The 14,497-nt window shown below is 41.1% G+C and overlaps 1 protein-coding gene and 1 long non-coding RNA gene across 2 annotated transcripts in view; one reads left to right on the top strand and one right to left on the bottom strand.

The window, feature by feature from the left end:
• Nucleotides 1–13,678, top strand: part of NUP42 (nucleoporin 42) — a 51,463-nt gene extending 37,785 nt beyond the window's left edge. Inside the window, exon 8 of the mRNA XM_077121938.1 lies at nucleotides 13,451–13,678. Within this exon, the coding sequence (XP_076978053.1) occupies nucleotides 13,451–13,626 (176 nt within the window). The 3' untranslated portion in view covers nucleotides 13,627–13,678. The remainder of the gene's footprint in view (nucleotides 1–13,450) is intronic.
• The window catches only part of LOC143650768 (uncharacterized), a 102,646-nt gene that overhangs the window by 34,738 nt on the left and 53,411 nt on the right, over nucleotides 1–14,497 (bottom strand). The gene's annotated exons all lie outside the window — the stretch shown is intronic.

Raw genomic sequence — 14,497 nt, 5'->3', positions numbered from 1 at the left:
TCCCTTGACTCCATTATTCCTTCCTCACCTTCCTGGGTCTCTTCTGTTTTTCTCTTGCTGGTAGTTCTTTGTCTCCAAAGTGTATATCTTCAAGCCTCTCCCAGTTCACCTCTCTCCACCACCGGATTCTTCAATCCTACCTGCGTTGTTAGGTTTGGCTACATGCAACATGACACTCAAAATGACAGAAGTTCAAGCAACAGAATTTCTTTTAACCTCCTGGTCATCCAAGACCCAGGCTCTCTCTATCTTCCTGCTCTACCATCTTTTTTTTTTTTTTATTAATTAAAGAAAAAAAAGAAATTAACAAAACATTTAGAAATCATTCCATTCTACATATGCAATCAGTAATTCTTAACATCATCACATAGATGCATGATCATCATTTCTTAGTACATTTGCATCGATTTAGGAAAAGAACTAGCAAAACAACAGAAAAAGATATAGAATGTTAATATAGAGAAAAAAATAAAAATAATAATAATAGTAAAAAAAAGACACAAACAAACAGAAAAAAAAAAACCTATAGCTCAGATGCAGCTTCATTCAGTGTTTTAACATGATTACTTTACAATTAGGTATTATTGTGCGGTCCATTTTTGAGTTTTTGTGTCTAGTCCTGTTGCACAGTCTGTATCCCTTCAGCTCCAATTACCCATTATCTTACCCTGTTTCTAAGTCCTGTTGGTCTCTGTTACCAATGACATATTCCAAGTTTATTCTCGAATGTCGGTTCACATCAGTGGGACCATACAGTATTTGTCCTTTAGTTTTTGCCTAGACTCACTCAGCATAATGTTCTCTAGGTCCATCCATGTTATTACATGCTTGATAAGTTTATTCTGTCTTAAAGCTGCATAATATTCCATTGAATGTATATACCACAGTTTGTTTAGCCACTCTTCTGTTGATGGACATTTTGGCTGTTTCCATCTCTTTGCAATTGTAAATAACGCTGCTATAAACATTGGTGTGCAAATGTCCGTTTGTGTCTTTGCCCTTAAGTCCTTTGAGTAGATACCTAGCAATGGTATTGCTGGGTCGTATGGCAATTCTATATTCAGTTTTTTGAGGAACCGCCAAACTGCCTTCCACAGTGGTTGCACCATTTGACATTCCCACCAACAGTGGATAAGTGTGCCTCTTTCTCCACATCCTCTCCAGCACTTGTCATTTTCTGTTTTGTTGATAATGGCCATTCTGGTGGGTGTGAGATGATATCTCATTGTGGTTTTGATTTGCATTTCTCTAATGGCCAAGGACATTGAGCATCTCTTCATGTGCCTTTTGGCCATTTGTATTTCCTCTTCTGAGAGGTGTCTGTTCAAGTCTTTTTCCCATTTTGTAATTGGGTTGGCTGTCTTTTTGTTGTTGAGTTGAACAATCTCTTTATAAATTCTGGATACTAGACCTTTATCTGATATGCCGTTTCCAAATATTGTCTCCCATTGTGTAAGCTGTCTTTCTACTTTCTTGATGAAGTTCTTTGATGCACAAAAGTGTTTAATTTTGAGGAGCTCCCATTTATTTATTTATTTCTTCAGTGCTCTTGCTTTAGGTTTAAGGTCCATAAAACCGCCTCCAATTGTAAGATTCATAAGATATCTCCCAACATTTTCCTCTAACTGTTTTATGGTCTTAGATCTAATGTTTAGATCTTTGATCCATTTTGAGTTAACTTTTGTATAGGGTGTGAGATACAGGTTCACTTTCATTCTTTTGCATATGGATATCCAGTTCTCTAGGCACCATTTATTGAAGAGACTGTTCTGTCCCAGGTGAGTTGGCTGGACTGCCTTATCAAAGATCAAATGTCCATAGATGAGAGGGTCTATATCTGAGCACTCTATTCGATTCCATTGGTCGATATATCTATCTTTATGCCAATACCATGCTGTTTTGACCACTGTGGCTTCATAATATGCCTTAAAGTCCGGCAGCGTGAGACCTCCAGGATCGTTTTTTTACCTCAAGATACTTTTAGCAATTCAGGGCACCCTGCCCTTCCAGATAAATTTGCTTATTGGTTTTTCTATTTCTGAGAAATGAGTTTTTGGGATTTTAATTGGCATTGCATTGAATCTGTAAATCAATTTAGGTAGGACTGACATCTTAGCTATATTTAGTCTTCCAATCCATGAACACGGTATGCCCTTCCATCCGTTTAGGTCTTCTGTGATTTCTTTTAACAGTTTTTTGTATTTTTCTTTGTATAGGCCTTTTGTCTCTTTAGTTAAATTTATTCCTAAGTATTTTATTCTTTTAGTTGCAATTGTAAATGGGATTCGTTTCTTGATTTCCCCCTCAGCTTGTTCATTACTAGTGTATAGAAATCCTACAGATTTTTGAATGTTGATCTTGTAACCTGCTACTTTGCTGTCCTCATTTATTAGCTCTAGTAGTTTTGTTGTGGATTTTTCCGGGTTTTCGACATATAGTATCATATCGTCGGCAAACAGTGATAGTTTTACTTCTTCCTTTCCAATTTTGATGCCTTGTATTTCTTTTTCTTGTCTAATTGCTCTGGCTAGAACCTCCAACATGATGTTGAATAATAGTGGTGATAGTGGACATCCTTGTCTTGTTCCTGATCTTAGGGGGAAAGTTTTCCATTTTTCCCCATTGAGGATGATATTAGCTGTGGGTTTTTCATATATTCCCTCTATCATTTTAAGGAAGTTCCCTTGTATTCCTATCTTTTGAGGTGTTTTCAACAGGAAAGGATGTTGAATCTTGTCAAATGCCTTCTCTGCATCAATTGAGATGATCATGTGATTTTTCTGCTTTGATTTGTTGATATGGTGTATTACATTAATTGATTTTCTTATGTTGAATCATCCTTGCATACCTGGGATGAATCCTACTTGGTCATGATGTATAATTCTTTTAATGTGTTGTTGGATTCGATTTGCTAGAATTTTGTTGAGGATTTTTGCATCTATATTCATTAGAGAGATTGGTCTGTAGTTTTCTTTTTTTGTAATATCTTTGCCTGGTTTTGATATGAGGGTGATGTTGGCTTCATAGAATGAATTAGGTAGCTTTCCCTTTGCTTCGATTTTTTTGAAGAGTTTGAGGAGAGTTGGTACTAATTCTTTCTGGAATGTTTGATAAAATTCACATGTGAAGCTGTCTGGTCCTGGACTTTTCTTTTTAGGAAGCTTTTGAATGACTGATTCAATTTCTTTACTTGGTTTGTTGAGGTCATCTATTTATTCTTGAGTCAAAGTTGGTTGTTCATGTCTTTCCAGGAACCCGTCCATTTCATCTAAATTGTTGTATTTATTAGTGTAAAGTTGTTCATAGTATCCTGTTATTACCTCCTTTATTTCTGTGAGGTCAGAGACCCTCTTCCATTTCTGATCTTATTTATTTGCATCCTCTCTCTTCTTCTTTTTGTAAATCTTGCTAAGGGCCCATCAATCTTATTGATTTTCCCATAGAACCAACTTCTGGTCTTATTGATTTTCTCTATTGTTTTCATGTTTTCAATTTCATTTATTTCTGCTCTAATCTTTGTTATTTCTTTCCTTTTGCTTGCTTTGGGGTTAGTTTGCTGTTCTTTCTCCAGTTCTTCCAAGTGAACAGTTAATTCCTGCATTTTTGCCTTTTCTTCTTTTCTGATATAGGCATTTAGGGCAATAAATTTCCCTCTTAGCACTGCCTTTGCTGCATCCCATAGGTTTTGATATGTTGTGTTTTCGTTTTCATTCGCCTCGAGGTATTTACTAATTTCTCCTTTGACCCACTCATTGTTTAAGAGTGTGTTGTTGAGCCTCCACGTATTTGTGAATTTTCTGGCACTCTGTCTGTTATTGATTTCCAACTTCATTCCTTTATGATCCGAGAAAGTGTTGTGTATGATTTCAATCTTTTTAAATTTGTTAAGACTTGCTTTGTGACCCAGTATATGGTCTATCTTTGAGAATGATTCATGAGCACTTGAGAAAAGTTGTATCCTGCTGTTGTGGGATGTAATGTCCTATAAATGTCTGTTAAGTCTAGCTCATTTATAGTAATATTCAGATTCTCTATTTCTTTATTGATCCTCTGTCTAGATGTTCTGTCCATTGATGAGAGTGGTGAATTGAAGTCTCCAACTATTATGGTATATGTGTCTATTTCCCTTTTCAGCAATTGCAGTGTATTCCTCACGTATTTTGGGGCATTCTGGTTCGGTGCATAAATATTTATGATTGTTATGTCTTCTTGTTTAATTGTTCCTTTTATTAGTAGATAGTGTCCTTCTTTGTCTCTTTTAACTGTTTTAATTTGAAGTCTAATTTGTTGGATATTAGTATAGCTACTCCTGCTCTTTTCTGGTTGTTATTTGCATGAAATATCTTTTCCCAACCTTTCACTTTCAACCTATGTTTATCTTTGGGTCTAAGATGTGTTTCCTGTAGACAGCATATAGAAGGATCCTGTTTTTTAATCCATTCTGCCAATCTATGTCTTTTGATTGGGGAATTCAGTCCATTAACTTTTAGTGTTATTACTGTTTGGATAATATTTTCCTCTACCATTTTGCCTTTTATATTATATATATCATATCTGATTTTCCTTCTTTCTACACTCTTCTCCATACCTCTCTCTTCTGTCTTTTCGTTTCTGACTCTAGTGCTCCCTTTAGTATTTCTTGCAGAGCTGGTCTCTTGGTCACAAATTCTCTCAGTGACTTTTTGTCTGAGAATGTTTTAATTTCTCCCTCATTTTTGAAGGACAATTTTGCTGGATATAGGAGTCTTGGTTGGCAGTTTTTCTCTTTTAGTAATTTAAATATATCATCCCACTCTCTTCTTGCTTCCATGGTTTCTGCTGAGAAATCTACACATAGTCTTATTGGGTTTCCCTTGTATGTGATGGATTGTTTTTCTCTTGCTGCTTTCAAGATCCTCTCTTTCTCTTTGACCTCTGACATTCTAACTAGTAAGTGTCTTGGAGAATGCCTATTTGGGTCTAATCTCTTTGGGGTGCGCTGCACTTCTTGGATCTGTAATTTCAGGTCTTTCATAAGAGTTGGGAAATTTTCAGTGATAATTTCTTCCATTAGTTTTTCTCCTCCTTTTCCCTTCTCTTCTCCTTCTGGGACACCCACAACACGTATATTTGTGCGCTTCATATTGTCATTCAGTTCCCTGATCCCCTGTTCAAATTTTTCCATTCTTTTCCCTATAGTTTCTGTTTCTTTTTGGAATTCAGATGTTCCATCCTCCAATTCACTAATTCTAGCTTCTGTCTCTTTAAATCTACCATTGTAGGTATCCATTGTTTTTCCAGCTTTTCTACTTTGTCCTTCACTCCCATAAGTTCTGTGAACTGTTTTTTCAGTTTTTCTATTTCTTCTTTTTGTCCAGCCCATATCTTCTTCATGTCCTCCCTCGATTTATCGATTTGGTTTTTGAAGAGGTTTTCCATTTCTGTTCGTATATTCAGCATTAGTTGTCTCAGCTCTTGTATCTCATTTGAACTATTGGTTTGTTCCTTTGACTGGGCCATATTTTCAATTTTCTGAGCATGATCCGTTATCTTCTGCTGGCGTCTGGGCATTTAATCAGATTTCCCTGGGTGTAAGGCCCCGCAGGTTGAAAGATTTTTCTGTGAAATCTCTGGGCTCTGTTTTTCTTATCCTACCCAGTAGGTGGTGCTCGTGGCGCTCATCTGTCTGCGGGTCCCACCAGTAAAAGATGCTGTGGCTCCTTTAACTGGAAAACTCTCGCTGTAGGGGGGTGGGGGTCACCAGCCGAAGCGGCTTGCGGGAGTGCCGATACGAATCTCCCAGCCGGCCGGGGGATCCGCGCGCGGGTAGGGTCGCCGGCCTCCGCGGCTTGGGGGACCGCCTGTCCAAATTTCCCAGCCGGCCCGGGGCGCCAAGCGTGGCGGGGGGGGCGCCAGCCGCCGCGGGTTGGGAAGTGTCTATCCACCGTTCCCAGCCGGACCGGGAAGCCACGTGTCTGGAAGGGACCCTGGTCGCCGTTCTCCGCAGCTTGGGGATCTCCGATCCAATTCTCCCAGCTGGTCCAGGGGGCTGCGTGTGGCGGGGGGGGGGGCGCCAGCTGCCGCGGCTTGAGGGGACCGCCTGTCCAATTCTCCCAGCCGGCCAGGGAAGGAGGGAAGGAGGGACTCCGGCCGCCTGCCGCCCCGGCCCGGGGAAGCCCGCGCCCCTCCGCAATCTCACCGGAGCGGGTTCTCCCAGCCAGTCAGCCGTTCCAGAATGGGGTACGCTGTCTTCTTGGTCTCTGTCGTGGCTCCAGGAGCTGTTCTGAATCGTTTCTACTTCTCTAGTAGCTGTTCTGGAGGAGGAACTAAGACCCGCGCGGCTTACTAAGCCGCCATCTTCTCCAGAAGTCTCTACCATCTTTGCACAAGGCTTCTATCCTTGAGAACAGCCCAGGATCCAAGATGGTTACTGAAGTGCCATATGTTTTTAACATCCGCCTTCCAGTAGGAGGGAGGAAGAGTATAAGGACACCAAAAGGGCACCCTTCTCAGCCCAGTGAGCTACTTGAAGCTGCCGTATGAATAGTCATTTCTCCTTACCTCTCACCCTGTGGAACTTACAGGGCCCCATAGAGCTGCAAGAGGTACTAGGAGCCAATGGGAAAGGCAGCCTCACTGGAAGGAAATTAGAGTTCTGCTAAGAAGAGGAGGATGATAATGACAACTCCCAGTGTGAACCACCTTTCTTTCGGTGGAGACGCAGGGCCTGCTGAGAAAGGGGCAGAACTGAGGGACCAAAGGCAGAATTCTCTTTGGCAAGCAGGAGGGAGAGTGTGACATCCCAAAGTCTTCTAATTTAATATTGTGACTTTCATCTCCATAGTGTTATATATTGACTTGTGTGAACATTAGTTTAATGTCTGTCTCCCTAGGGGACATGAGCCAGGAACATATAGTTCTGCCTGCCTTGTTCACCAGTAAATTGGACCACTGCCTGTAGGGATGCCTGGCCCAGAGAAGATACTTAGTGAATACTCGGTGAGTAAAGAGAGATGTCCTATTGCACCAAGTGAGACACTTCCTTTTTTTGTTTTTAGGGATAATAATCAGTCAAATAAGTTCAGTGGGATCTAGTCTATAAAATTATCAACTCCGGACAAATAAAACTGAATCTGAATGATGGAAGGAGAAACACCTTTATTTTATTCTAATTTTATTAAACTAAGTCACACCACTAATTGTCAAAACCATTACCAAGCACATCATGACTGAGCTGTAAATTCATGCTCCTAAATCACTGTTATTTGGTGCCAGATTTATGCTGGTGGTTTCTTTTTCAATCCCTATTATTGAGGTATAACTTACATGCAATAAAATTCACCTATTTCTGTTGAAGTTCAATGAGTTCTGACAACTGTATACACCTGTGTAATCACTGCCACACTCAAGATATAGACTATTCCCATCATTCCAGAAAATTTTCTCTTGCCCCTTTGCAAGCAACCACCCACCCTGGTCCATGGCAATTGCTGATCTGCTTTTTATCTCTATATATTAACATTGACTGTTCCAGAATTTCATATTTTGTGTCTGACTTTTTTCATCCAGCATGTTTTTGAGATTCATGCATGTTGTTGCATGTATTGATAGTTCATTCCTTTTCATTGCTGAGTAGAAGTCCCATGTTTGGATACACTACAATTTGTTCATCCATTAACCTATTGGTGGGCATTTGGATTGTTTCTACTTTCGAGCTGTTACAAAAGCTGCTATGAACATTTGCGTACAAGTCTTGTTTCAGACATACGTTTTCATTTTTTTTCTGGTAAACTCTTAGAAGTGGAATGGCTAATGTGATGGTGTGATGCTGTATATACCGCAGAAAAAATCATGTTCTTAAAGTTAATCCATTCCTCCGGGTGCAGACGAATTGTGAGTGGGAACTTTTGATTAGGTTATTTCAGTGGAGGTGTGCCCCAGGTGGATCTTAATCCTCTTACTGGAGTCCTTGATAAGGATGAAAAAGAGAGAAACACATAGAAACTCAGAAAGAAAGCCATAGGCAGAGCAGCCAGAAACTGAAAGCAACAAAATCTGAGAGAGAAGGACCAGCAGATGCTGGCCATGTGCCATGTGCCTTCCTATGTGACAGAGTTGCTGAGGATTTCCAGTAACCAGTCTTTGGGGAGAAATGATCATCTGTTGATGCCTCCATTTGGACATTTTCATGCCCTAAGAACTATAAGTTTGTAAGTTAACTCTCCATTGTAAAAGCCAACCCATTTCTTGTATATTGCAATCTGTCAGCTTCAGCAAACTAAAACAGCCAGGTTGTATGATCAGTGTATGCATTCACCATTTTTCAGTGATTTTTCATTCCATCATATGCTAATGTTTTTCATTTAGATTGCCAGATTTAGCAAAAAGGAAAACAAAAACAAAAACAGGATGTTCACTTGAATTCCAGATAAATAAATTAATGCTTCTTAGTGTAAGTCCCATGCAATATTTGGGACGCACTTACATCAGAAAATTATTCATTATGTATCTGAAATTCAAATTTAACTGAGCATCCTATAATTTATACAGCATTCCTGTTTTGATTACTGCTGCAAAATCACTACATTGATTACGTTCTAGTTTCATTATATTTTTTAGTAATATTGGTTTCTAAAAATAATTTTAAACAACACAGAGATTATATAATTAAGACTCAAGTTCTTGTGGTGATGTTTGCACAACTCTCTGAATATACTAAAAACCACTGAACTGTGTATTTTAAATGGGTGAATTTTATGGTATGTAAAATATATCTCAAAAAAACTGTGAAAAAAATGAAATCTCTCCCTTCCTTTTCCTCCCATTCTACTTGAAATCTCACTCCCTAGAGGTAGTCACTGTTAAATGTTTAATGAGTATCCTTTCCTCTCTGCATGTACAGGATATGTGGTCAATCTTCTGAGGACTCCTCTGCCTCACAAGAATAAAACCAAAACTACATTTTTGAGAATCCACTTCCCCATATGGTTCTGGGTTAGAGTTCGCCAATGAGAAACATTTCTCAATATCAGAGAATGGAAGACCATTATCCCCCAAAAGCCACTACCCCCAGACATAAGAAATACCTAGTTTCAAAGTAGGCCCCCACAACCTTGTGAGAACTACTTGCTTTGGTCCGTCAGGCTGAGGTCATCAGGAACAGCTCCCTGACCTTTACTCCCCAGCCCTTCCAATAACTCCCCACAGTAAAACCCTTCATACCTGGAATACACAGGTATTTGTTGACCAAAGTCTAACTTATACAAAGAGCGACTGCATTCCTTTAAACAGCTGCATAGTATTCCATTACACAAATGTATAGTAGTTTCTTTAGTCTCTCCTTTTTTGATGGACACTGGGGTTTTCCAGTAATTTATTAACACCAGCAATACCTGCATCTTTATCTTTGGGGTCTGTGATGGTTGGATTCATGTGTCAGCTTGGCCAGAGGATGGTGCCCAGTTTTCTGGTCAAGCAAGCACTGGCCTGTTACTGTGAGGGCATTTCATGGTAAGTCCTCAGTAAGCTGATTGCATCCATGGCTGATTACATCCACAATCAACCAAGGAGAGTGTCTTCAGCAATGAAAGTTGTTTATTACAATCAACTGAAGGCTTTAAAGGAGAAGTCAGAAGAAAGAATCTCTCTTCGTTTCAGCGAGTCAGCCTCTTCTGGGGAATTCATTGAAGACCTTCATCATTGGTACTAGCTCGAGGCCTGCCCTACAGAATTGGGACTTGTGTGTCCCACAGTTGTATGACACTTTTATGAAGTCTCATATTTACAGATGTCTTCTGCTGGTTCTGTTTCCCTGGAGAACCCTGACTACTACAGGGTCTTTCTTCTTGGAGCCAAGAACACGCACATACATGCACATACACATACACTCACTCACTGTCTTGGTTTGACAGGCTGCTATGACAAATATGGCACAGTGGCATTTGTCATATCCTGTTATTTTAAACAATGTTATATCCAGGTATTTTAAACAACAGGAATTTATTTGCTCATAGGTTTAGAGGCCAGAATTCTAAAGGTGTTGACTCAAAGAATTGCTTCTCCCCAGGTGGGTAGCATTCTGGCTGACTAACAATCCTTGAGTTCCTTAGCTTTCCCATGGTGATTTTCTCTCCTCTCTCTCCCAGTTTCCATTGACATCTGGATTGTGGCTCTTCCCCGTGGCTTTCTCTCCTATTAGGTCTGAATTTCTTCTGCTTATAAAGGACTCCAGTGATCCAGATTAAGGACAACCCTCATTCAGTTGGGCCACACCTTAACTAAAAATAACATGTTCAAGAGATCCGGTTTACAATGGGCTCATACCCACAGGAATGCGAGTTAAGATGAAGAGCAAGTCTAAATTGTGGTACATAATTCAACTTGCAACGCACAAACTCTCAAATATTCACACACTAACACACACAGTCTTGCACACACACATACTCTGTCTTAGCCAACTTCCTCACCAAGCACATGACTGCTGAATTGTGCATTTAAGGAACTTTCCATCATGCCACCAACATGTCACATTGTTAGGTTCCCTGAGGAAGAGGAAGGACAGGGGACCCTGGAAGCTGCAATGTCCAGACTCTTCCTTCATGCTCTTCAGGTTACTAAATGTAGTCCAGCTGTCAACAGAGAAGCCTCCAGAAGCTCCCTTTAAAGTTAAAACAACGACAACAACAACAAAAAGTTTCACATTCCTATGGCAGCCCTACTTGCCTTCTAATCTCCCTCTGGCTCATCTGTGGGGAGAGGGCACCTCTCCTAGTCAGCTCTGTCTCTTACCCTCAGCTTCCACCATAACAGTTTGCAAGAACTGGAAGAAACCTTGAAATTTCCAATTTCCCTTCTCCTTCCCCTACAATGAGGAAGAGGGACATAAAGAGCTTGATTTCACCACTACTATGGATCGTGCCAGCCATCTCAGAGGGTAGAAACAGCTATTGTCAGGTTTTATGTTAAAAAAAACAGCTTTTTCTCAGCCATCCTCCCAGAGGCACTGGATGATAGTAGAGAGGAACTTTTACTGGCCAGGCCTGCAGAGAGAAGCAGCCAGGCTAGGGCAGCTTACTGCAAGGGTCGGCAGGAGCCCAGTGCTAACCACCTCCTGAGCGAGACCCATGGTCACTTCTCCAAGCTCCATCCCCAAGTGGGTGAGATGGAGCCCCAGGAATCATGCCTGGGTCCTCAGTCCCAGTCTTGACTTCCTAGCTCCATGGCGAATAGCCTTGCCTGTCCCACAATGCCCTCACCCTGCCAAACCAGCACCTGGAAGCCATGAGTTACCACATCCGGCTGACTTCACGTGCGACCCCTCCCAGAAGTCTGTCTCATCCCTTTTCTGATTCTGACAACCTCATAAAGAGAGACTCCTATCATAAATGTCTCTGTGCTAGGCTCGTCTTTCAGCATCTGGTGCTCAGGTCTGACACTAACAAGGCCTCCAATTAATGCCTGATAACACTTCCAACGCTGCCCCTGTTTCATTGCTGGGAAGTCATCTCTCTCTTGCTTGACCTTATGAAACATTTATTTCTCACCCCTACCTTTTTTTCTCTTTTTGCCTTCATATCCCCAGGTGTGCCGTGACAAAATGCCAACCACTCATTTTCCATCCCTTACAGCAGAGTTTCTCAAAGTCCAACTGCCCCTTCCCCCACATGCCCAGCATGGTGTGAAAGGACAGCCCTAAACATTTCCTCCAGCCCATCACCGTTGGAGACTACAGCCCTCTCCATCATGCTGCACTTGCATCTCCTCTGGGGCTCCTGGTGAAACTTCCAGCCCACTTTGGAATACAGTTTTGCCCTAGGCCACAGCAGTTGCTGATATATTTTAAGTGGGGTACTTTGGAACTATGTACCCCCAGAAAAACATGCTCTTAATCTTAATCCATTCCTGTGAGTGTGAACCCATGGTAAATAGGACTTTTGATGAGGCTACTTCAGTTAGTGTGTGGCCCAACTGAATCAGGACTGGTCTTAATTCCATTACTGAAGGCCTACAGGGAAGGGAGAATTTCCATCTCTACCTCCACCACCAGCTTCTCCTGGGAATTCATCAAAAACCTTCATTGGAATTCCCAGCTTGTGGCCTGCCCTGAGAAACTCGGACTTGCCCATCCCCATAGTCATGTGAGCCAATTCCTATAATAAATGTCATAATATTTACATTATATGTGTAGTTCTTGTTGGTTGTGTTTCTCTGAAGAACTCTAACTGATACCGTGAACATAACCTTCTTTTACTGGCCCTTTGGTAAACTGAATGAACAAGAGCTATTCATAAAATACACAGAGAACGTTCCACAACTGCCAGCATTGTTCCTAAAGGTCTTTACAAACCAGCACTATTGTCATTAGTAGACATACTGATTAAAAGGCTCAGTTTTATCAGAAGAAGCCTAGAAATACAAACAGGAATGGTGTAAAAGTTATGGTCGCCACCGTATTTATTCTGGTTTTCCAAATCCTATTTTTTCCCCTAGATCTACGTATCTGAGTTAACTCTTTATCCTGGGAAGATAACACTTTATTTCAATATATCTCTCGAATTCCCATTTAGAAGTGAGACATTCAAAAAGAAAGTTATTTAACTTGAAAAAAGTTTATACTAAGTAAATAGTTAATGGTTGAAGCCAAAGACAAACTGACTGGCTGGCTTTCCTTACTTAATTAAGAAGGTTGAATCAATATATACAAATATTTGCTGATTTGATTAATTTTTTGGTTAATTAAATTTAAGGTATTAGATGATGTTTCAGCTATAATAATGAACATCTATACTTTTAAAGGACAGATTCTATAATTCCCCAAATCCCACCATAATCAACTCCTTTCCGGGAAGCGTTATGAGACACAGAATCGAGCTTCTCCTCCATTGGGATCTCTCAGAGTGTGACATACCTACCACAGGTGGTACATGAGATGACTTTAGGTAGAATTTGAACAAACTTTTTTTTTTTAATTCTAATAGGCATATGTTTATTTTACAATAGACTAGGAAAAACATAATTAGCATACCAAATCCCTGAGTTCATAGATACTTTTGCTTAGAATGAGCTTAGTATAAGTAGGTAGGGAATTCAAAGAAGTATAGTAAGCTACACATATAATGAGTGGTACACAGATAGAACAAAACCCCTGAAGGTAGTACATGGTATGACAAGTTGACAAGACCCTGCTCTCTTTTGTGCTGCCTAAAATGTCCCGGTACTTCATCAAGTTAATTAATGGGGTGCCTGGTCCTCACCAATCCTTCTTTCTGCAATATGTCCAATCACCTGCCACAGCCAGAGCAAGTTCATGTATTGACTGACTTTCTCTGCTCTCCTGTTTCCTAAGCAGCTGGAAGAGCATGTCAGAGCCTACCTGCTGGACTAATTGTGCTGTGTTTGGATGTCAGAAACAGCCAGCAGGCATTCTTCTGTTTAGTGGCCAGTGAGATGATTTGTGTTTGTCTTACTTTAGGAAAAGAGGAAGAGACCGGCAGTGATCCCCTCCCCAGGAGCCCTGGACAGCTGACCTGGCGTCACGCGGCTTGCCAGCCTCGAGTTGCTCCCATTGCAAGCTCTGGCCCTCACAGCCAATCCTGTGACTGCGTGAGGTGGCCCCAGTGGTGCTGCGTCAGGATGCTGTTGGAATAATAATGCTTATGTGAGCAGGCCCTGAAAAATCTTTTTATTTATAGGGATTTTATGGGAAGAGGGCACTTGATTTGTAGGATTCGATTTATTTTAAGTATTGTTAGCTATTGGTTGATTTATATTTTGTTTTAGAAAGGGTATGAGGTAACTTAGAAAATATATATAAAAAGATAAAAATGTATTAGGTGTGGATAGGAGAATGGGGCAGAAGGAAATTGAGGACAGGAAAGGTAGAATGCAGCCAAGAATGAGGACTGTAACTAAAATGTGGGCTATGCTGACTCCACGTCAGCTACATTGGCTCTGAGCTTTCTCACAGGGAGATAGTGAAGGTGATAAGCAGTGTATGCTCACAGAGTCCATGACATTTTTTTCTAAAAAGAAAGTACAGACCAACTGCTCAGCAGAGGAGAGAGGTTTCTCTTGATATGTGATGCCTTCACAGTCCTCAATAATTCCCTGCAATGTACAGCAGTGGCTTCACAGGGCTGTTCTTATAACGCCCTTTAGCAGAGATGGAGGTTTCAGGCTAAAGTGAGGGCCAGAATCTGTTCTATGGGAAGCCAAGTCTGTGTCCTTCGGGACACATCTAACTCTGCCCCCGGTGGGGCTCTGGAGAGCCCGGTGGGGCCCTCAGCCTCACCTCCACAGCCATCACCTCTCAATGAAGTCTGCCAGCTCTATAGCAGTGAATTCAGGCAGACGCCCCCTGAACGTGAGGTGGGAGCTGTTCCACACTGCAGCACCGTGTGCTTTAAGGTGTCAGTTGAAGGCAGGGTCAGGGCCAGCTACATAATTGGCAGGGCCCAGGGCATAATGAAAATGCAGGGTCCTTTATTCAAAAAGTGAAGAATTCCAGGACAGTGACAGT

Source organism: Tamandua tetradactyla, chromosome 1 (assembly GCF_023851605.1).
Source record: "Tamandua tetradactyla isolate mTamTet1 chromosome 1, mTamTet1.pri, whole genome shotgun sequence".
NCBI lineage: Eukaryota > Metazoa > Chordata > Mammalia > Pilosa > Myrmecophagidae > Tamandua > Tamandua tetradactyla.
Note: the sequence above shows the minus strand (reverse complement) of the source record. Positions and strands in the feature narration are given on the sequence as shown.